General features: G+C 52.2%; 9 protein-coding genes across 9 annotated transcripts; 4 read left to right on the forward strand and 5 right to left on the reverse strand.

The window, feature by feature from the left end:
• Positions 1–266: 266 nt before the first annotated feature.
• On the forward strand, positions 267–1528 carry CGGC5_v002882 (uncharacterized protein; the record flags this gene model as incomplete). The annotated part of the gene is made up of 2 exons (XM_032031784.1): positions 267–1177; positions 1228–1528. The coding sequence occupies 2 exons, from the start codon at positions 267–269 to the stop codon at positions 1526–1528; spliced, it is 1212 nt and encodes a 403-aa protein (XP_031889053.1).
• A 412-nt stretch (positions 1529–1940) lies between these two features.
• Positions 1941–3268, reverse strand: CGGC5_v002883 (uncharacterized protein; the record flags this gene model as incomplete). Its single annotated transcript, XM_032031785.1, has 3 exons — positions 1941–2329; positions 2384–3200; positions 3263–3268. The coding sequence occupies 3 exons, from the start codon at positions 3266–3268 to the stop codon at positions 1941–1943; spliced, it is 1212 nt and encodes a 403-aa protein (XP_031889052.1).
• Positions 3269–4385: 1117 nt separating this feature from the next.
• nirA-2 (Nitrogen assimilation transcription factor nirA) lies at positions 4386–8016 on the reverse strand (the record flags this gene model as incomplete). Its single annotated transcript, XM_066151045.1, has 6 exons — positions 4386–4932; positions 5026–5364; positions 5412–5725; positions 5777–6475; positions 6537–6808; positions 7236–8016. The coding sequence occupies 6 exons, from the start codon at positions 8014–8016 to the stop codon at positions 4386–4388; spliced, it is 2952 nt and encodes a 983-aa protein (XP_066009555.1).
• A 284-nt stretch (positions 8017–8300) lies between these two features.
• On the reverse strand, positions 8301–10057 carry glkA-1 (Glucokinase; the record flags this gene model as incomplete). Its single annotated transcript, XM_066151046.1, has 4 exons — positions 8301–9587; positions 9678–9683; positions 9732–9853; positions 9928–10057. 4 exons carry the CDS (start codon positions 10055–10057, stop codon positions 8301–8303), a joined length of 1545 nt encoding a protein of 514 aa, XP_066009554.1.
• Positions 10058–10629: 572 nt separating this feature from the next.
• CGGC5_v002886 (uncharacterized protein) lies at positions 10630–12613 on the forward strand (the record flags this gene model as incomplete). The annotated part of the gene is made up of 6 exons (XM_032031788.1): positions 10630–10711; positions 10771–10874; positions 10931–11241; positions 11291–11693; positions 11748–12315; positions 12369–12613. 6 exons carry the CDS (start codon positions 10630–10632, stop codon positions 12611–12613), a joined length of 1713 nt encoding a protein of 570 aa, XP_031889049.1.
• Positions 12614–12765: 152 nt separating this feature from the next.
• Positions 12766–13895, reverse strand: GNPDA1-1 (Glucosamine-6-phosphate isomerase 1; the record flags this gene model as incomplete). The annotated part of the gene is made up of 4 exons (XM_032031789.1): positions 12766–13134; positions 13194–13565; positions 13623–13771; positions 13832–13895. The coding sequence occupies 4 exons, from the start codon at positions 13893–13895 to the stop codon at positions 12766–12768; spliced, it is 954 nt and encodes a 317-aa protein (XP_031889048.1).
• A 693-nt stretch (positions 13896–14588) lies between these two features.
• On the reverse strand, positions 14589–16364 carry CGGC5_v002888 (Choline transport protein; the record flags this gene model as incomplete). The annotated part of the gene is made up of 5 exons (XM_032031790.1): positions 14589–15024; positions 15079–15377; positions 15432–15832; positions 15893–16201; positions 16256–16364. 5 exons carry the CDS (start codon positions 16362–16364, stop codon positions 14589–14591), a joined length of 1554 nt encoding a protein of 517 aa, XP_031889047.1.
• A 1075-nt stretch (positions 16365–17439) lies between these two features.
• CGGC5_v002889 (uncharacterized protein) lies at positions 17440–19176 on the forward strand (the record flags this gene model as incomplete). The annotated part of the gene is made up of 3 exons (XM_032031792.1): positions 17440–17759; positions 17818–18478; positions 18529–19176. 3 exons carry the CDS (start codon positions 17440–17442, stop codon positions 19174–19176), a joined length of 1629 nt encoding a protein of 542 aa, XP_031888793.1.
• Positions 19177–20021: 845 nt separating this feature from the next.
• On the forward strand, positions 20022–20576 carry CGGC5_v002890 (uncharacterized protein; the record flags this gene model as incomplete). The annotated part of the gene is made up of 1 exon (XM_032031793.1): positions 20022–20576. The coding sequence occupies one exon, from the start codon at positions 20022–20024 to the stop codon at positions 20574–20576; it is 555 nt and encodes a 184-aa protein (XP_031888794.1).
• Between the last annotated feature and the right edge of the window lie 2327 nt (positions 20577–22903).

Below are 22903 nucleotides of genomic sequence, written 5' to 3' on the forward strand. Positions count from 1 at the left end.
AACTGAGATGCGAAAACCATCCGGTACTTTGCTTCACCATGGAAATTGTCTGCCGACCGAACAGGGCGGGAAAAGTCCCGGGCGGGGCGTTTACGACATCTCCGTCATTTCTCATTTTTCGAGAAACCGCATAGAATTCAACGCCCAAAAGGGACTGAGGATAGATAAAGGTCTTTCTTCGTCTTCCCTTTTGGTAATCAGCGACTTCAACACCACAAGTCGTTCAGGTCGTTGAGCCCCACAGTTTACCCCTGTCATCCGGCAAGATGAGGTTCAACATTCACTTCATTTTACTTTCTTGGGCCCTCGCCCTGGCCTCGCTGGCGAGTGCATGTGTCACTCGCGATATTAATGCTCAGAAAGCCTTCGCCCACCCGGGTCTCCTTCACACCGCTAAAGACTTTGAACGCATCAACGGCTTCCTGAAGGCCAACCGCGCGCCATGGACAACCGGCTGGGACAAGCTCGCCGTCCGCGCCGTCGCCGATTACACCCCTCGACCGGTGGAGACGCTCTGCCGCGGCTCCGGCAGCGACTGCACGGAGAACTATTCTCTTCTCTTCCGCGATGCGGCCGCCGCTTACGCCAATGCCGTCCACTGGAAGATCAGCGGCAACGAGACTCACGCGGAGGCTGCTGGTCGTATCCTTGACGCCTGGAGCAGCACTTTGCTCCGCATCTGGGGCTCCTCGGACAAATTCCTCGCGAGTGGCATCTACGGCTACCAACTTGCCAACGCGGGTGAGCTTCTCCGCGACTGGAGCGGATGGAAGGGCTTGGATGCTCTGTCCAGCATGTTGACCAACGTGTTCTACCCGATGAACCACGACTTCTTTGTCAGACACAACGGCGCTGCGATCGATCACTACTGGGCGAACTGGGACTTGGCCAACATGTGTACCATGCAGGCCATCGGAATCCTCTCGGACAATGTCACCATGTACAACGAGGCGGTCGACTACTTCAAGAACGGGGCTGGCAACGGCCAGATCGAGAATGCTATCTGGAAGATTCACGAGGAAGCTGGCTCGAAGAAGCCCTTGGGTCAGGGACAGGAAGCCGGTAGAGACCAGGGACACGCTCTGCTCGACTTCGCGTTCCTTGGCGTCTTTGCCCAGCAGTCGTACAACCAGGGAGATGACTTATTCGGATATCTCGACAACAGAATTCTGGCAGGGTAAGTCTTGACGTTGGGATCGTAGTGGACACTTGCTAACACGAAATTAGTGCGGAATATGTGGCGAAGTACAACCTCGGATACGATGTCCCCTTCGCAAATTTCACAAACAGCCACGGGACGGCTACGGTCATCAGTGAAGCCGGCCGCGGCGGTCTTCGACCCATCTGGGAACTCATTTATGCCCATTACGACTCTATCAAAGGTTTGAACGCCTCGTGGAGCGGACAGATGCGCGACCACGTCAACGAGGATGCCGGTGGTGCTGAGGGTGGCGGTGGTGACTATGGCCCGAACAGTGGTGGCTATGATCAACTTGGATTCGGAACTCTCCTCTACAGACGCGAGTAGGGGTGAACCGTGAACGTTGTTCTTGTGGCACATGAGTTGGCTGTGGACGGCTTATTTTCTTTTCACTCATTTACATCACTTTCTTTACCTTATTCCACGTCTCATAGTTGGGTTATCAGGAGTGCACGCCTGTTCCCATTCGTACATATTCAATCAACAAGCCTTGCAAGGATGTTTGATACAACGGGACAGTGCTGTCTTCAGCAAAGACTAAAAGGTCTGCTGGGAATAAGCCGTGTGATGATAAGGAGTGGAATTCTCATGTGTGACTTTCCAACCAGAAACCCATAATCACTATTGTGATGAAGTTATAAGCTCCATGAGATACGAACGGAGGAAGAAGCATGTTCTTCTCAGACAAATCGCCAGCAACTACTCAATTCTAATGGCATATGTACATCTTGAATCTTTTTCAGTAAGCCCAGATCAAGCCGCCCCAGCTCGGATGATCAACTCGACTCAACGGCCCCTCAGGCCCTACAGTCTGTTTCGCCTTCGTCGTCCACGGAGCCTTTAGTGCTCTCTTCACCACGTACTGGTAATAGACAATGTCCCACATTGGGTTATCCGCTGTGACACCCCGCTTCTCCTGCGAGATGGCAGCCCAAGGCCCGCCAACGAGGACCGCCTCGCAGCGGAACCACTTTGGGTCATACTCCACCGTCTCATTCAAATTGAACTTTGCCGTGTACTCGGCTCCTTTGAGGATCAGGTTGTCACCTTGACTGTAAAAGTCTGACCCCTGACTTTGCGCAACTCGGGCAGCCGTGGCGGCCCAACCAATGCCTGTCATGGTGTGGCCTAGGACACGTCAGTCGTTCAAATCGTCCTCACCAAGATGTCTGGGGCACGTACTCTGGTCACGACCGGACTCGGATGATTGTCCGGTCTTCTGGTCGAACATGGAGTACAAGCCCGCGCAAGGGTTGTTCAGGTACTCATTGATGGCATAGTTGTAGAGCGTAACGTCGTCCAGGTACACTGCGAAGCTCAGCAGAGCCTTGATACTCGCCATCCCATAGTTAGCCTGCCCAATAGCGACAGATTGCCGCGAGAAGAGCCAGTACAACTGGATGCTGAACCCCGAGCCGCCTTGCCACTTAGCCCCGGCCTCAGTCCAGTTGCCTTCCCAACGCATAATCTCCGCCGCATTCACGAACAGGTCGCCCTCTAAACCGATCAGCAGAGATCGATCCGTACCAATAATATCGACAAGCGTAGAGCCCCAGCTGTCTAGGATCGTGGTGCTCCGGTTCCAGTGCGCCTCGTCGCGGGTGATGTACCACATCAGCGCATTCTGCCATGCCGCACGAGAGTCAGAAGTGAAGCTGGTGTGATTGCTTACGCTTCCACGTGAGAGCACCGCCTTGGGTCCTTTCATCTGGTAGGAGGCCTGGCTGTAGCTGTCGTTGCTGAATACATAAAAGGTGGACTTCCATGGGTCTTTGCCCTCAAGTACACCATTCCGGATACGTTCGAGGTCTCCATGGGTATGCCAGATGCCGGGGTGCACAAAGTCGCTGGGGCGGCTCTTGAGAAACTTGGAGATGTCACCTGCGGGTGACGGAGTGAGCGGGTAGACTGGCCCGAATGCTCCTGGTATGTCGGCCACTGTTGCGACGCATGGCGGGGTCAGGAGACCTGCCAGAGACAAGGTGAGGAGAGATGTCAACTTTGGTTTCACCGTGTCAGCATTGAGGGCACGTAACAATACAGTATTATCTGAGCAGTTACCTTCATCCCAGTCGTAGCAATGCAACAATGGCAAGAGGATCAAGCCGTGAATGGTGGAAAATCAGAGGGAAAGCTTGAGAGACAAGCCGGAGCGTGACATATCACTTTATTAACCGGCCAAAAGGTGCCGAACAGGCCTTCAAGACACTTGCTCGGATCAACGCGGCCAGTTGAAGCCATGATCGGAGCCGGGATAGGTAGCGGGCCGAAAGAAATGCGTGACGCCAATTTCAGCAGTCGTGGTGTGTAGGATCGGCATCAACGCCGAGAAAGGGAGACATCAAATCGCGGGGAAGTTTGCGGAGAAGCTTGTTCATCCTTCAGTGATCAGAGGCGACCGCAACAGTGGGGGTTACAACACCAGCGCCAAATTTGGACGAGCTGACGGGGAACCGCTGTAATTTTAGGCGGGACATCTCCCGGGAAATGATGAGCCAAAAGCCCATTGGGCTCAGAGATATGGGTTACGAAAACCGAGCTGGTGGGCTCTCACGCCCGTGATGTACCGCGCATCGTCCGGGAACCCATAGAAAGCGGACGATGGCCAATAAAGACGAAAATAGTAAAGGGGGTTTTCTTCAACATGGGAAACAAAAAGCCAGACACAGATTTGGTGTGCAGAGGGGAATGGAACGATGACTCATGACGTGGTCGTGTGGGGCTCGGCAGTGAGCATACATGGATATGCTTAGCGCTTGTTGGGGCATGAATCACTCGGTTGTGTAGTGTAGTGGTTATCACTCCGGATTTTGATCGTATCAAAATTTCCGGCAACCCCGGTTCGAACCCGGGCTCGACCTCATTTTTTAACGTTTTGTTTAGGCATTCAGTCAAGGTGCGATTTTGCAATTGCTGCTTTTGATTCTGAAGCTGTTTTTGAGATTCTGATGCTACTGCCCGACCCTCCGACGCATAGGCAACTTAAATATGAACAGAAATAGGGAGGACCTTAACATAGGTAGTGAGTGGTCTGCGGTCTTCCGTCATCTTAGTTAAATATTGGCTCAGCTGTTCTAACACAATCTGTGCGTCTTCAACTCCGGAGAGAGTTGGGATACAGTAAAACTATTCACACTATCAAACTGGAACGAATACTTGCAACGCGAGCCACGCCCGGAGTTCATCACCGTGCTGTCTCCTCCAAGTTTAACGACCCGTAACTCTCAACAAGATGTGTCAGAATGTGATCATCCACTTCCTCCTGCTTTTTGACAATGCTGACTGGCCAGTGACTGCGCACCGCCTGCACCATGTCGTGTTTCTCCATCTCCTGGTCGTCGTCAAAAGTCATCGAACTTCTCAAAAGGGCCACCTCTTGCGGGCGCATCCGCCCTCTGATAACTCGAAACAGTGCTTCAGCCAAGTAGTGATTCCGGCGCTGGTTCTGCAACCCTTTTGCAACTAGAATAAGTGTAGACCGCAGGATTTCGATCTGATGTTCAGACTTCTCTTCCGATATCGCATTGATGCAGTCGTATCCGGTGAGCATGAGGGGTATCACGAGAAATAGGTCCATAGCTTCATAGCCGTGCCGGAGATAGTAGAGGCGGATCAGGGTTTGGAGATATTTCTTCGCGTCGGCAACGACCTTTTGCAAGGTCGCGTCGCGACCTTTGCTGGCGGCAAGTAAGGGTTCGTAGATCATAAGTAGCAAATGGTAGTAGTATATGCTGCGATGAACAATTATTAAAATATCCACTTTTCTGTCCATAGATCACGAGAGGTGGCAGAGAAGTAGCGTTGCCTCCGGGTTGGGCACTTACTGCAGTTGAAAGTGACCTGGAAGTGCGATCGTCTTGGGCTTAAGTGGCTCTGGCAAGTCACTATACCACCTTCTCAATTTCTCATGAAGCCTATTGGCTTTATCGAGACTAATGACTCCATTTGGAGAAAATGCTGCGTCGCAGTACTCATTCATGATGACTCTAAACTTGGCCCTCGTTCGAAAGATGTGACCAAAGTGAGTTGGTTGAAGGCCTGGAACCAATGGGTATTGGAGCCAGATCTCGCCATACCACCCGCCCTCTCTTGTCGGGTCGGGCAATGGCCAGTCCGGAGGCTCTTTGACCAAAGGCGGTATCATGAAGGAGAATGAAACCAGCCTGTAACGTTTAGAGACTATCACAAAATCTTGGGTTAGTGTACTTACGTTTCCCAGTTGTAAAGAGCCCAAGCGGTGTACGCCCAACCCTTTCGTTTCGAGTCATTATTTCCACACGAGCTTTTAGAGAAGAGACGCAGCCTGCGTGCCAAAGTCACGCTGTGAATCCTGTACGGCTGACCAAGCTCATCTAGACCACATAGATTGTGGAAAACGCTGAAAAGGATGCCAGCTTGTATAGTAGTCAACCGTGGCTCAGAGGCCTGCAGTTCCCAGAGACGCTTGGCTTCTGCAAGAAAGCGGTACCCAAGCGTATTGGGGTTCCAATACTCGACGCGGTTCGAAAACTGTTGATAGCAGACCTATGCCTAGTCAGTTGCGTCGGCTGCGAGTGGAGGGCGTAATCAACATACACAGGCATACGCAAGGGTTATGTTGACAAGTAGTGAAGAGCAAAAGTCTTGCTTTTGTGCGACCAAGTCTTCGAGGAACAGGTCTTTCTGAAACGCCGCAGAAAATTGATATTCGCACCTGAACAAGGCCCTGAGGAGGTCTCGCATGAGTGAATCGTCATCGCATACGTTAGTCCACCATGATATCTTGGCGTCGGATAATCGGGGCTCGACAACTCGTGCTGCGTGAAACGGTTTGGTATAGACACTTTGGAGTTCCTGCGACCCGCCAGCGGTGGCATGCGAAGGCCTCCCTTGCCCATGCGCAGGATACAGCGATGCCGCTTCGTAGATGAACGAATTCAAATAAGGATTGTTTTGGACATAAATCTCAGGCATTTCGGAACGGTAGGGGAAGTTATATCGTAGCCGCGTTTCGGGTGCGACAGCCATCTGAAGCAACAGATCTCCAGCCTCGACATGGTTCACAATAGTCGCGGCATCGGCCCCGGATCTGATCCTCTGGAACACATCCTGGGCAGCCTCTTCCGGTAAGTTTTTCAATAGTGCTAAGACTTGCTCGTGGATCGTAGCTCGGCCTTGCACTTCATTGTGTTTCCGACTAGTGGCCTGCTGTCGAGATTCACCAGGTCGCGTGGTGTATTCGCAGGAGCTGCGCCGGTAAAGACATACACTGCACGTGGGCCTCTCTCCAGTACACTGCAGGTTATATGAGCATTCCGAGGCACTTCCCAGGTTGTGTAGCTCAGAGACAACGTACCCTTGACTTGCGCTTACGGCATGCGTTGCAGGCAGCTTGCACCGGCCGAGGTCTTTTCCTCGGGAGATTATCGAATTTTGCTGGTTCGGCAGCACTATCTTGCGCCGGCAGCAGCGGGCGCAACGGCTGCATGTTCTTCAACGGTTGCTTACGTTGTTGTTCATTCATGCCGCCAAAGCAACTGTTGCTGGGCTTGAAGTATATTCTGTAGACACTGTCATGGCGCGAGGAAATGAGTGCGCAGCCTGGGCGAATGGCACGGAGCCACGTGACTGTTGGAAGAGTATTGGTTTGCGGCGTCGGAGCTTGCCCCGTAAAGACCAAAAACATGAGACTGGTGCATGATGATGTCAGCCGTTGGTAACACTGACTCTCATTCTCTCATCATAAACATCGCATTGCGGCAAAGACCAACCAACAAGAGTGAAGAATAAGTGGTGAAACTCACAGAATGATGTTCACTAATGCGTTTCTGTTACTATGGAAGCTGCATTTTCACCAGCAATTCAGAGACCCTTTTTGCTCTCACATGAAGCTAGCCCCCTAACAGTCGTAGCGCTGCATGCAGGCCAAGGGCGACCATCAGACCCCCAAATAAGAGAAATGCTTGCCGAGGGCCCACTGCAACTGTCCTCCCGTTGTTGCAATTGAACCCCTGTGGCCAATCGTTGCCAGGTTTGTACAGCTTCCCGTCCTCACCATTCCCATCTTCACCAACCCCAGAAACCTGCCCAGAACCACACCCTGAGCTTGAGCCAGAGCCAGAGTTGGAGTCAGATCCGCCCGGTTCTTGAGCACCAGGACCAGATTCGCAATCACCCGTTGGTGGAACTGCGTTGGAGCTGACCAGCTCGACATTGGATCCGGGATTTGGGATCATAACGTCTGCGTTGTCGACGGTTCTGCATCCGTTGCCAACATTGGCGCGAAAGATGTCTGGTTGGGCTCGAAAGTTGTTGCCGCTTCCGCCGTTCCCAATTTTGATGACAGCACAATTCATGTACATCTCTCTGTTGCCCAGATTGTTGAACCATGACCAGGCCAGGATGGCTTGATCGGATGAGGGAGTATCGTCAGGCAGAGTGAATGAAATCTGGTAGCCATCCCCGGCAGGGCAGCCACCAATGACGCTTCGAAGGACTTTGAAGGTGTTGCCGCCATCCAAAGACATAGAAACCTGGCATGAACCGCCGTTGTGGGTGGTATGGCCTGAAAGAGTGATCGTGTGATCCTCGCCAGCGTTCCAGGTAGCGACGGGATCTGCTTCTGAGGTGCCCAGCACGCTCAAGTGGCCTTTACAAGGGTAGTCGGATCCGCTCGATGATAGAGGGTTTGTGTAGCTGTACTCGACATTTCCTTCGGCGGTGTTTGGGTTGATCTTGGCTTTCAAGGGTGGTGGATCAGACATCATCATGTGCGCCGAAGAGGGGTGTGCGAATGTCGAGATGACCACAACAGACGCCCAGGATCGGAAACGCATGACTGGTCAATTTCATAAGTTATGTAACAGTCGATGGTGGTCTTATTGGCATTGATGTTGCCTTTTTCTTGTGTTGCAATGCGAAATATTGAGGGTAAAAGTTTTGGGGAATGGATCATGTTCACGTTTCACTGATTTAAATAGTCAAGGTTTGGCAACTGCGTGAAGCAGTGAATCATCTCTCAGAATGTTAGCCGTGGAAGTGGCGCGATTTCAGGTGAATGTTTCTACTACCTGGCACCGACAATTGATTAGTTATTTTTATTCGCCGAGTCCCCAAATGATCATGTCCTTGCCGCCCATGCGATTAATGCAGCGCCAACACCACTGCCATCTCTTGCCATGCCGATCTTGATACGCTTCTCGCCTTCACCGCCGATCTCAGGTACTTCCCGCAGAGCTTTTCTGATGTTTTCCTCGAAGTTTGGGAAATGCTCGATTAGAGAACCATCGACGCCAATGTCAATGACACCTTCTTCCGCACCGTGTGAGACCGCACCTGCTCCATGCTCTGACTCCCGGAACGTCGGTGATGAACCTTTGGCTGGAAACTTGATGTGGACTTTGATGCGCAACCACTTGGCCAGCATCTTCCAAGCACTTCTCATGCCGTAAAACAAAGGGGCCAGAATATGAATGCCCATGCCCCACGGTGCTGTAGTTGATTTGACAGTCGCCTTCGAGACGAGCCTTCCGGACTGCAGCGCAATACCCGCGATGGCAACCGATGACAGTCTCGCGGCGCGAAGTCCAATTGCCTCGGAGAGGATACTGATAGCTCGTGCATCTGACTTCGATACATTTGTGGCGCAAAGGATTGCCGAGATCTGTTCACGTGCATTCTCCAAGTTTTCGGTTGAGTCCTTTACAACTGAAGATAGCAACGAGCTGTCGATACTGTCGGCAATATGAACAGCGGATTCAGGCGGTACTTCCATGTCGAAGGCATCTTTATGTGAACTGAGAAGGTGGACCAGTATCCGCCTCAGCAGCTCGCCGAGATACATGCCCGAGATGCGTTTCTCGAAATGTTGATCGTCTGGGTTGACTGATTCTTGGTCAAGCTCTCGGTCGAATCTCGTTGTCGGCAGCACTTCCAGCTTGTTGTCGAATCCACCCCACTCCGTATTCAGAGCCATCATTGCGTCAGGCTCGTACTTCGAGGTTCCTTGGCGAGAATGGAGCTTCGTAATCCGAGAGAGGCGTTCCATGTATGCGCCATTTGTGCCCGTTCCAAAGATGGCGCCGACAACGGTACTTGATCTCCCCGGAGAGGTGTAAGCACGCGCTGCCAATGTTCCGACAGTGTCGTTTGCAAGCGCAGTTACCAGCAATGGCAGTTCTTGCTCGTCGAGTGCTTCTTGGAGCATGGCACAGGGATCCCGCCCAACAGCATCAGGTATGTCGAAAGACTTTGTCCAGTACAGCAACTCGCCTTTATTAAGTGCGTGCTGGTCGAAGGTGAAGCTGAAAGTAAACCCCAAACTCTTGGAATGCGAGCGTCTCAGCTCATCCGTGAGGCCACCGTCCTTCACGAGAGTTTCCCAACTCTCGAGGTCCGATACATGATACTTCTCCATAAAAGCTTTAGTTTGCAGCGCTATGAATCTGAACAGATCCTTATATGTTGGCGCCAGCATGAGATGACGCGGGATAGTCACCTTTGACTGGGTGAGAGAGTAAGTTGAGTCTCCATGCAACTCAACCGAACATACTCTCAAGTTGGTCCCTCCCAAGTCGATGGCCAAGCAGACGCCCTTTTCAGAGCCATTTGGTAGTTTGGTGACATATGATGGAATCTGGCACATTGATGTGCCGTCCTTCTGAAGGCCTTCATCTGTTTCGTGTGAGTTGGTGTTGCTCGAGTAATGACCAGTCCTGGCCGTGGGTGGTTGATATTGATGGACTTACTAAGCTGCTTCAAGAAGTGGGTAGTTGCACGGCGAACATTTTCCGCAGGGAACTCGAATTCTTTGGCGATTTTTTGAGCCTCAGATATCAAATCGGATCTCCGGGCCTCCTTGAGGCTGTTGGAAGACATTGGAGCACCAGCACCCACCAAAAGATCTTCGATAACGAGTGTGTCGGGACAGAAGCCAGGTTCATGGGTACCACATCCCAACATTCAGCAGACTACCCGATCAAGTATGTAACTAGAAACGCCCAAAAATGGCGTACTCGCCAGATAATCAGTAACTCAGATGCAGATTCAGAATCCCGTCTTTCCCGCCCAAAGCCTCTTGTTCAACTTGGCCGTCGGGTGGCTCAAGGATCACGACCCGGCAAACCCGGACCGGGTGGAACCGGTGGGTCGGTCAAATTTCCCCCTCACTTCCCTCCAATGACAACTATGCCGCCTATCTGGGGCCCAGTCCAGGCTCGCTGAACATCGCTAGCGTCCAGCTTCTTCATAAAGTCCGGCCACCCCGGCTCAACCGGCGAACCAGAGTCTCACCCCCCGATCCCACATCACCTGTTTCACCGGTCCTCCGCTGAAAACAGCACAACAGTTGATTGCAACCGGGCAGAGCACTCTGCAAACACCGGAAGCTTTGAGCACGCAAAGTGGATCTCCTTTGAGAAACGTTCCGAAAAGCTTGTCACTTGTTAACCATGTCTCTGCAACATGCGAGAGACGGAGCTTCGGTGGATGGGCCTGACGATGCGGGCCCGTCCAAGGCCCGGAAGGCATGCGGTAAGCCCACAGGTGTGCGTCTCATGCGTGGCTGTGGAGGCTGACCACTGCCTGCGCAGTCAATTGCAGAAGACAGAAGATGAAGTGCAGACTGGACAACGGGTCGACGTGTCGAAGATGTTTACGCGCCGGTGTCCCATGCGTGTTTGTACCCAGAGCCAACGTATGTGTTCTCGTTCCTGGTCCTTCGTGATCATTTCTGACGCGACATTTGCTTAGTCCGCGTCCCATCGTGAAAGTCTGTCATTGGCTTCAATTCTCCACAGTAATGAGCAAAGTTCTTCTTTCAATAAATCTGTGCTCTTGAGGTTGAAGCGCCTTGAGGAACACTGTGGATTATCTGGCCTTGGCAGTCTTGAAGAGGTGGAGTCGCCTGCTTCGCCAAACTTGCCCGATGTTGAGCTCGAAAGTCCCGGGGATGCGGCACTCAGCGCTCTGTGGAATGCTGTGGCGGTCCTTCGAAGGACATGCCCTTCAAAAGTCAGCTCGAATATTTGGGAGAAGCACATGATCAAGAGGTTATGGCTTTCGTAAGTACTTCTTGCCTTCGGCAAGATCTGTCTGGCTGATATGATGTAGATTCCATGAGAGCATGCCCGGATTGCACTTCCTGCCAAGCAAGCAGACGTTCTCATCCCCTAGGCCACTCATGCTGGCATCGATGCTCTATTGTTCAAGTATACGAGGATCGCCAGATGTTGCCGTGCTAGCACCCGACTATTTCACCGTCCTATGCAGTGCTATCTCACAACTCTGCATCCCCGATAGCGAAATCGGTCAACCACCAGACGATCCCGCATCAGCGGAGGAATGGGCTTTTCAGACCGTTCTTGGTATCATACTGGCCGGTCTCCTTCGGGAAGCCGTAGTCAAGGAAACGGGGCTCTGGATCTCAGTTGCATATCGGTTGATACTGGAACACTGCCCCTCTAACGTCGACGAGAGGTCCCGTGAGTGGCGGCGTCTGTTCTCTGGTCTACAGGTACGATTCTCCCATCATCGCAAGCATTCACTATCCCTGCTAACCTCAGGCTAGATCGTGGATCTCGAGCACGCCTCGATCCACCTCTCGTGCCCTGTCATCCCCATCGAGGCGCCGCTACCTCGGCTCAAGATCGCCATGCAAGATCAGCTGTACCGCCTGTCAAGGATGATGCATACGGGCCTGACGCACTTCACTGGGCGGGGCTTACCGACTATCTGGTCATGCTTTGCTGGCGAGCCTAGCGCAACGCCTGATGCAATCGTCTCGTTCAGCGGTGTCGATGGGGCGGTGATCCGCGATTGGGCACGTCAGCTGGATGACTGGCTTGTGGAGTTCAGCGACAGGGAATTTGAGTCCGAGCATGAGAAGAAGCTCGTGTTCAGGCAGTACATCCTCCACCGTCTACTGGTTTTGTCCATCTATCACCCTGCGAGGGGGTGCAACTTGTTTTCCAACACCACACCGAAAGAACAACATGAGCTTCTGGTGTCGGCACGGGCGGCTGTCAAGCTACAAATTCTTGACTCGGCTATTTGGTCCAACTGGGACCTGGTGATGATCACTTGGGCATGTCTTATCGTGCTCCAGGGTGTAGATGGTGGTGTGGGAGAACCCGATGGTAAGTTGTCTGCAGCCTATTCATTGAATCTTCAACTAAAGGTTACGACGCAGATCTGGAAAACGTTGGGGTTCACCTACAGAAGTTGAAAGAAATGCACGAGCCAAAACCAAGTCTCAGAGGCATCTTAGCCACACGGCTTGAAGAAAAGCTTCAAGGGCTGCACACCCCTGCTTCGGGTGATGCAGAGATGTTCGAGCAGGAAATACAGAACCTGGACAACTCTTGGTACATCTTCGACCAAGCAAGTCTGCAGGCAGGTTACGAATTATGGTCATACGAAAACCAAGGAGGCTAGCCTTCACTTTTGGAACATCTAATAACAGAAAGTTTCCATGCTTTATACTTTCTCGACGTGACATTTGTAATCCATGAAATCTATTGCCATAACCCTTTACCGTACCAAAACCCATTCTTCGTCAAATTTCAAGCCCCTTTCTGTACAGATCTTCAAATAACGGGCCAAGGTGAGATGCGAGAAGACATGCTGTCTGGTGTCAACTCAACCAGGTGATCGTCGTCCAAGAACGGCTTCGTGTCTGCTGGCGTTTGAGGGGGGCTGGCAAGTGACACTGTCCTGAGTCTCAGGGGCAGCTTCTGCTCGAATCCCTTGCCGAGTCCAACCTTCTCAATGCTCTTGAAATACTTGACTGTCTTGACCTGAAGCTCTAATGTCGCGTCTTCGTCTGCAACAATCATGGAGTAGGGGTGCAGTTGTAGGCATGACAGAGTCCACATGTGGTTGACGCCGCCCTCGATTGCCTTTTGCAGAGCAATGGACTTGGATGCACCATTGACGATGATGACAACCTCCCTGGCCTATTTGAAACATTGTTAGTCGGCTCGATCTATGTTGATCTGTTTCAGTGGGAACACACCTCCATGACAGTTTGAACGCCAACAGTCAAGGCCATCTGAGGAACCTTCTGCAAGTCTCCGCCGAAGAACCGGGCATTGGCCCGGATCGTATCCATGGCTAGTGTCTTCACTCTTGTTCTCGAAGCAAGACTTGATCCTGGCTCGTTGAAGGCGATGTGACCATCGGGACCAACCCCGCCGAGAAACAGATCAATGCCGCCAGCAGCCTTGATCTTGTCTTCGTAGGCAGCACACTCGGCGTCCAAGTCTGGTGCGTTACCATTCAAGATGTGCACGTTTTCGGGCTTGATGTCAACATGGGAGAAGAAGTGACGGAACATGAAGCTGTGGTATGATTCGGGGTGGGATTGGGGAAGCCCAACGTATTCGTCCTGCATCTAGTTTAGAACTTGTTCCTTGCCTGTGGGGACGCGCTTGTTTTGGCTTACCATGTTGAATGTGATGACATTCTCGAACGAGATACGACCGGCCTTGTATTCTGTGACAAGGATCTCATAGATCTGGATGGGGCTGCTTCCGGTTGGTAGTCCCAATACAAAAGGCTTCTCGGGTGTTGGGTCGAAAGTTCTGATACGATCTTTTTGGCATTAGTCCGAGGCCGGTTCGACCACATAGCTTTGCAAGATAAACGACGTACCCAAGATGTAATGAGCAACATGAGCAGATGCAGATCTGCTGTCAGGTCTGATGATGAGTCTCATGGTGTAAGTGTATCGGTAGTTTTACTAAGATTTGTTCGAGTCGTTTGACAATCGTATTCAACAATTTGGGTATCAATCGAGAGGTGGAAAGAATGGTGAGCAGGAGACAAAGTCTAGGGCAGTCAAGTTCTAGGTGATTGACCCTTCTGTATCAGATACTCTTGGGGACTTCAGGTGCTATTGAACCTTCAACACCAAGTGTAACTGTCAAAGACACTTCGGCAATTTCTCCCGGTGCCGGCATTTCCTTTCCGACATCACCGGTAGCTCATTTCGAAAAGACCCGTTAGAGCCCCCACGCGGCTTAAACCCAAAGATCGGAATGAAAGGCAAATGCGGCCAGGAAGTGTCCCGAAGATCTGGGACCCTCTGGGTCACTAGCCAGCGTGACATGCCTTCCGTAGAGCCGGTGCTGTGTGGACCTGTGGGGAGAGGGGCTCGTTGCATGCGTCACGAGTGCACGACATATCGCGCATTGATTCGCTTGGAAAGATTGGCTTTGGTCTAAGCTAACTACAATGATCCATGCCATGTGTCTGCCAGTACCACCCTCCTACAAAGAGCCTGCAACTCGGGGCTCTGCTTCTCTGCCACCTTTTGCTAATTACCAATAATTCATTAAACGGCGTGGAGATCGTTTCAATAACTCGAAATCTCCGGTGCACAATCAAAATCGTCTTAACGTTCCGTAGTTTACTCCTCCTTGGCCTGAAGCATCTTCTCGCTGTACTTCGACCCAGCCTTGAACCACCATGCGCCAACGAGAACAGTCAAGCCACCGACGACAACACAGGTGTAGTTCATGTTGGCGGGCTCAACAGGCATGACATACGGGAACGAGAAGAACACGATGGCGAAAGTAAGCCAGCACACCGTGATAGTGTTGATGATGGGTCCCCAGGTAGCTCCCATGTGGAACACTCCACGATGCATGTTCTTTCTTCTCGTGAGCAAGTTGGTCAAGATTGGAAACATGTACGAAATGTTGTTGATAGTGACCGCGGTTCCCAGCAGGGAGTTGAAAGCCGTGGACGAGCCAAGGTAAAGGCATCCTAGGGCGGCGACAATGGCAGTCACGGCCAGTTGGGAGTTTAAGGGGATTTGCCACTTGGGGTGGACTCTTGACCAACTATTGCTTCAGTCAGCACAACTGCCCAGAACTTTACAATGAGGGTCCGCTTACAGTCTTGAGAAGGGCATCGCTCCATCACGGGAGAAGGCCCAGAAAACACGGCCAGTGCTCAGCTGAGAGCTGACGACGCAGGGGCCGAGAGCAACGAAGAGGATGAAAGTCAGGCCAAAGGCTCCACCGGCACCCTGAGTGACCTGGCGGAACAGCTCTGCAAGGGGAAGACCAGTGTTGGTAGTGGAGAGAGCATCGAAGTCCTGCACGGAGAACATGAGGGTGATCAGGTAGGTGATACCCGTGACAAACGCAATTCCAAGAGTGATGGCAATGGCCAGGGGCGCATTTCGGGAAGGCTTCGGGAATCGTCAGCATGCAAGCAAATTGAGTAAGATTTCAGTGATACTCACGTTAGGCATCTCCTCCGTGATGTGCGTCACACCATCAAGACCGCCAAGACTGTACAAGGGGTTGACCAAACCCGTGATGAAGCAAATCACCTGGTTCTCCCAGCCAGTGTTGTTGATCCAGGTCTTGAACACAAACTCGGCGTTGCGATGGGTCGGCGCGCATGCAGCAACTGTAACCATGACCACGAACCAGCCAATCTGTAGGTAAAAGAGGGAAAACTTGTTCAGGCCAGGAATAATCTTGTTGCCGAACATGACAATACCGGCGGTGATGAGGTTCAGGCCTTGATAGACGATGAAAGTCTGCCAGGCCTGGATCTCAAGAGTCTCGTGGTAAAGCGCAATCAACGCCATGAGGACTTGAGCGTAGATCAAGTTCGTCGATGCGGTCGTGAAAATCCCTGAACGTAAAACTCGGATTAGCAAACATCATGGCGTCTCAGGAGATGGTCAGAACTTACAGCCAAGCACACTGAACCATCCAGTGAAGAAACTCAAGACGCCCGTCATTCTCCTAGGGGCTACAGCAGCAATCCAATGGTACATGCCACCCTCAGTAGGGTACGATGACACAAACTCCGCCAGCGACGCGCCCAAGAAACATTGCAACAGTGTCACGAGAATGAAGCCGTAGATAACTGCACCGGGTCCACCAGCATTGATCTCCGTGATGAGGCCCAGGCCCAGACCCGTCCATGAGATGGTTGTTGTTGACGCGAGGCCGATGAGACTAAGGGTGCTGAAATGGCGCTTCAATTCCTGCGTATGGCCTGGACCGAACGGTCAGAATTGGGTGCTGTCAATGCAGGCGACATGCGACTTACCCATCTGCGCCAGCCGCATCTCGTCGGCGTTGAGATGCTTCTCTCCAGAACCGTCCATGCTCTTCTTAGAGCTCGACGAGATGTCGATCGGTCCCTTTACTTCGGCCATGATGAGTTTCGCGGATTGAAGTTGACGATAATCCACTCAATTGTACGTGATCGCGTGCCATCTCCAGCTTTATCGCGCGAGTGGGCGCTGAAAGAAACATATATCCATCGCGAATCACGGAAAAAGCCCCGATCCGGCGTTCTGGCCCTCCGATCCCGTTGTCGAAATCCACAATTGATAGCGGTCATAAGACGAACATTAGTTCCTCAGCTCATGGACCCTAGTTGAGGCGACAAACAGGCGGCCGTTTGCCGCGTTCCGATTGCTACGGGCCCCGATAAAACTACGGGGAAAACACACACCCGCGAAAAGAAACAGATACGATAAAAGCCGCGGTTGATAGAGAGGGCAGATAGACCCGGTGAAGTCCGGCCCGGAGCAGGGTATCCGTCTATCGGACCCCAAACCGCACCACGCCTGCAGGTCGAACTGCGGAGAAGAACAGACGACGGGCAGGGGTGCTCGAGTCATCCATTGTGACGTTCATGGGGTATCCTTGTGTCTTAGTCTCCCCCGACTTTTGCTCACCTTGCCCTAGACCACGGTGCCACGGCATCGCTATCGCGTTTTGTCTGTCCTTTCGCTCGGGGATGCTTCTTTCTCACCTATTCCCGCTCAATGGCAACGTGCCAGTGGCTAGCCATGCCATGCCTGGCTAGTTATTTCCAACGTGCCCACCAGGGTCCGAAGGGTCCCATCGACTCCATTCCGCTATCACCTCCGCATTCTTACCTAACCTGGTCAACAACACCGGGCCCAGCCACCGTTAGCTAGGGCCTCTACCGGTTGGTAGAAGTCTTGGGTGCGCGTCCACTGCTGTCGTGTGAGGTCACGCGGGTGCCCGGCTTCTTGATTGCTGCAATCTACAACGATGACGATCTGGTCCTTGGCCCTGGGACTGCACCGCATTGCAGCTCTTGGCCGCAGGAAATTTGGACATGGCATGACGCTGCTGTATCTTGAGTGTGTGTATATTAGGGAGATGGTACCCCTCCAATGAACTGGTGTTCGTGATCTGCTCCCTCCCCAGGACTCCAAGGTCGCATCAATTGGGTCTCCCACGTGCTCTTTCAAGATGATCTCCAGCATGTCAAAGGCAACGTCGCTGCTCGCCCTCGCTGGCACAGCCACTGCGTCCTCATACGTCGCGAATCTGTCCACCAATGCTCAGGGTCTCTTGAATGAGTCAATGGCATGGATGGACCAGTACTACGACCGCTCGGCTGGCTACCTCTACGACTTCGGTTCTGCCTCTGCCCTCCGACACGAAACGCGCAGTTCCGTGTGGTACGCGCTCGGTCTCCTCGCCCGTAACAACGGCGACGACGCTGCCGAGGCGGAGAAGATCATCACCAACACCATTGCGGGGCAATTCAAGGTCGAATCTGAGCAATGGTAAGCTACCCTCCCGACCCCGTTGCAGACTTAAAATCAGCCATTGACAAAGCTCTAGGTACGGTGACTACCAGAAATACGATGGGGAGCCTTACGTCGGCTCAGAGAACTACCCGGGCAGCATTTACAACTCCTGGGACCCCAATTGGCGAGGCTTCGTTGGCACTACTCTCATCATGGCCCTCGAGGAATTTCCCCACCTCCTCAGCAACGACACCCAAGACCTCATCCTCGCATCGCTGCACAACACCACCAAGGGCGATGAGTACCGCGTTGGCGGCGTCGACGACGATAACCTCTACCCCGCATACAGCAACCCCGCTATCATGCGCGCTCTCGTCTCTGGCTACACCGGCCGTAAGCTTGGCGATGCCAACATGACTCAGTCCGGCGAGAACTATGCGCAGGAGATCATCGACCTATTCGACCGTGCCAACACACTGTCCGAGTTCAACTCGGGCACTTACACTGGTGTTTCCCTGTTTGGTTTGATTCTTTGGAGCAAGTACCTCCCTGAGGATTCTGTCATGACCCAGAAGGGTCCGCAGATGCTCACCGATACTTGGAAGGCTGTTGCACAGCTCTGGAACCCTTCTATGAAGAACATGGCTGGACCTTGGGATCGTGCTTATGGATATGACATGAATCGCTATGTCAGTTTGATGGCCCTGTGGTTCTGGACGTTGATTGGCAAGGAGAATTCATCTCTCATTTCCACTGTAAGTTGAGATCAACCCCTTCGAACCGCTCAAGTACTAACGGTTCACAGCCGCAAGTCATGTCCCACGCCGCAGACTATGCCTGGGCCCCTCTCTTCGCCGTCCTCGCAGACTACCACCAGTCTCTCCTTCCCGAAGGCCTGGTCGCCAACTTGACGACCTTCTCTGGCGACCACTTCTTTACGGCATCGACCTACTACCCTCCCTACGACTACGTTCCTCGCAACATCACCAGCTGGCTGTCCGAGAACCTCACTATCGGCGCCGAGTCCTTCAATGAGAACGTGATCGGTGGTCCTTCCGAGAACCAAGCATCCTTCAACCCAGCCGTAATCCAGTGGAACACCGGTAACGAGATCTCCTTCATCTCGCTCTACCCCACTGAGATGGCCCTTGATGTCGCGGTTGAGGCTAACAAGCTGACCCTCACGTACCCCAACGGCACAGCCGACTCCATCTTCAGCTTCGTGGTCGGCACCTTCATCAAGAAGCCGACCGTCTCCGGCTGGGCTGACGTCCAAGGCTTGAACGTGAGCGTGTCCGGCAACATCAACGAGACATATGCCCTGTCCTTTGCCGGAGAATACGGTGGTTCGGACTCGATGATCCGCGACTTTGAGTTCTGGAACTTTACGTACTCCATGCCTGCGGGCTTTGAGGGTGCGCCTACAGTTACCCTGGACGTCACTGTTCTTTAGAGAAAGGATCGCTAATATGTACATACAATACTACATACAAAACCGGAGAGAGTAATGAATAATGAATGATGTTGCTATCAGCTTCACTGTCGTTGCCTATGATCCTTGTCATCACCTACATGTGGTCGCCCATAGAGCTGAAGTTCGGCGAGGTTTTGATGAGACATGAGGCATGTGGTCCGCCTCCCTGTAATCCAGACCTACCTAGGCCGCGATTTGGAGCCTCAGTACGTGGCTCAGTTACTGATGCGGCTCTCGCACACGGTCGACCTCAGAAAAGCCGCACGTGGCGGGCTGGGCCATTCTGCACTGGCTGAATTCGCCCAAATTTTAAACTCCAAGCCCCGTTTTCATCTTTTAATAGACCGTTCGGCGAACACCATTCGGACAATGCATAGTACGGCGGTAGTGGGTGTCCTTGTTTGCGGTGAAATCTGCTGGAATTTAGCGCCAGGTCTCAGATTTTTCATGCCATCACACGCAATCACATCCCCAGATGCGAGTGCGACGAAATAGCTCCCGGGAATTTTACGCTCATCATCTGTGATCTCACTGTCTTGCGTGCGACAATCATTGCCTTGCATAGACATATCCGGCTTGCCCAGTCGGCGTTCGTTTTTGAGACCGTTGCCAGGGCCCGAACACCGACCCCGAATGTTGACGTCTGCCTCCCGTTTAGAGACACCTTCGAAGTGGATTTAAACCGGCCCATTTTTCCAACCAGGGAGCCTTGATTTGCATGTCACTCACCACCATCGAATTGTCACTTTCCCCATTCCGATCCTGAAGGATTCACACCTCACCTTACCCACTGTTACCCATACAACAAACCCACATCATCCACCATGTCTTTCTCATTCAACGGCAACCACATTGAACTCGCCTCAGAAGCTCTGGGGTCGAGCTTCGAGTCTGAGGCCAACTCCAACTTTGTCTTCCTCGAAACCCACGAGCCCCTTTCGCACTCTCAAGAATCCGAGCTTCAATCCTACGGCGTACGCTTCCTCCAGCAGCTCACCGAGACAACGTGGCTGTGCAAATACGAGCCCGCCGACCTTGTCATCATCCGCGGCCAGGCTTTCGTGGCCAACGTTGCCGTCGTCGACCCCCGCCATAAGATTGCCCCCACCCTGAAGGCGCCCATGTGGGCCAGGAAGAAGAGTGAAGAGAGGGAGGAGAAGCACACTGTTCACGTCAGACTTCATGAAGAGGCCGGAATGACGGCGCATCAGGTGGCTAGGAGGATGAGCGAGGTTACTGATGTGTCGATTGAGGAGATGGTCGTGCAACGGGATAACACCGTGACGTTGGATGTTGCCGGGCAGGTGCTGTTGAACATCGCCAAGATTGACGACGTTGCTTCTATTGAGAAGGTTAGGGGAGAGGTCGAGGTTTCTTGATTGCTCACCTCAACATGCATAGTTGTTTTTAAGCGAGCTTAAGGGGAGCTATAAGTTCTGTCCAGCTTAATTAGTCTGTACTTTGTTAATCATTGAAGAAGATTATTTGGTCGAGAACGTACTGATTCGTACCCCGTGGTTCAAATCAGCCGGATGGATTAGTGAGGATCTGCTGCAAGCCAAAACCTACCTAGTAGGATTTCCTTGTCCCAACATGATCTGATTAGAAAGATGTGAACAACATTGCTGTAAAACTTCGCTCAAGTTAAAGGCGTATCTTGAAGCGTTCAACTCACAATAATCGAATATCTCGGATGCAGTCATGCCTCTGTGAAATTTGGCTCGTTACTTCACCAGGCGAGGAGGGCCTTTGGACTGTCTGACGTACTCAGCCCCATCATCCTGCAAGCCTGTCTTAACGGAACATCACGGTGGATCGTGATAGGCTGACCTCACAGGCCAGATGGATTAGCTTACCAATTGACATGCACGATTGATTCTGCCTTGAGGGGCAATCTGCCTTCAGCAACAAGCAGCTTGCCCCGCAGTCAGGCTTCCATGTTACATCATCCAAGATCACATCTGAGATGTTTACAAATGATCACCGGCCCTCGACTCCGCCCACAAACCCCCCTCCAAAGCACCAGGTTTGGGAGCTACTTTGCACCTGTCATTATCTCCGATCGTGTTCTTCGTCTTTTCGCCAGCCTGACTTCTAGCTACGATGGAACAAGCCACCGCGTGCAACAAATGGAACCTTACCGCCGGGAGAAGGCAACATATTGAGTTCCCAATTTCTGAAGAATCTGATAACATCTCCTGTTGCGAACTTTGCGACAGGCTCAGAGAGTTAGTCGCAAAAGCTATACTACGAGACAATCGGTACAAAGAAGTCAGCCCGAGATTCTCAGTTCCACGCCAAGGCAACAAGAAGACAATACTTCGCCTTCGCCGCCTGTCAGAGCTAGGATCACAGACAAAGAAGGAGTTGACATTCAGCATTTATGCGCACCCGGGTACGCTATTTCATACACCTCGGCGGACTGTTCAACGCTGATAGAAGTCTCTTTATGTAGACACACCATGCCCTTGGAATGTCCTGTGTCCCTACCGGAGCCTCGATCTAGATTTTGCAGATGACCGTTTGGCCTGTTGCCGTCAGAACCATGCTTGCTTTCAGGAGCACGACTCTCAGCTTCCAAATCTCCCAACGCGGGTGATCAGCGTCGGTGACGATGCCAGCAGTATCCGTCTCATGGAATCTAGTGGAGTTCAAGATCGATACATTTGCCTAAGTCACTGCTGGGGTTCCAAGCAACCTCTGGTCACAACCAAAACCAATCTCGAGGACCATTTGAATCACATTCCCTGGGAGTCAATGCCGCCCCTGTACCGAGACACCATACGTCTGGCTTGGAGATACGGAATCAAATACGTCTGGATTGATTCGCTTTGCATTTTGCAAGGCGATGAAAGAGACTGGGCGCACGAGGCCGGTCGTATGAAAGACGTTTATGGAAATGCCTTCCTCACCGTCGCTGCAGCCTCAAGTCCGGACTGTTCTTCTGGAATTTTGAGCAACTCACTGGATGGTCGTGCATCCTTCGACGAATCGATGTTTCTCCACTGGGAAGGTACCACTACAGGGGGCGCCTTCAAGTGGATAATCGCGTCGTTTGATCTCTTGGATTACAACACATGTTATTCATGTGATCCTAGCTTTTCTTACTTGCCGAAGAGCTGCTTGCCGACAAGATGTTTGTCGCCACTCTATAGAAGAGCTTGGGTTCTGCAAGAAAATCTCCTGTCGCCGCGTACATTGTCATTTGCACTGTACAGGTTAAAATGGACCTGCAGAGACAGCATCAAATCCTCGGATAACCACCCAAATGATGATCACGGTTTTCCTCAAGGTTTTAATCAACTAATACAAAGCATTACCGAATCGCCCTCCAAATATCGAGGATGCCATTGGCTAGAGCTTGTCCAGTGTTATTCCAAGCTAAAGATCGCTAGGCAGCATGACTGGTTGCCAGCTCTCTCAGGCCTGGCCCAGATTTACCAGCAGACCGATCCTGACTCTAGATATCTGGCAGGAATTTGGGACAATTGGCTGCTTCCTAGTCTGACGTGGAGAAGAACCGACGCGACAAGCAAAGCGAAAAGGGGCACAGAGAGTCTGTTGATCAAGCCAACGTCTTCGGAACAATCTGGGCAATCCTATTGGTGCACTCCGTCATGGTCATGGGCATCTATCGGTAACGCGGTCGTCTTTGACGGCAATGATCAATGGGCAAAGGCCTACGCATTTCTACGAGGGGCTAATT

The sequence above is a fragment of the Colletotrichum fructicola genome (assembly GCF_000319635.2).
Source record: "Colletotrichum fructicola Nara gc5 chromosome Unknown KSG_Nara_v1_contig02, whole genome shotgun sequence".
NCBI lineage: Eukaryota > Fungi > Ascomycota > Sordariomycetes > Glomerellales > Glomerellaceae > Colletotrichum > Colletotrichum fructicola.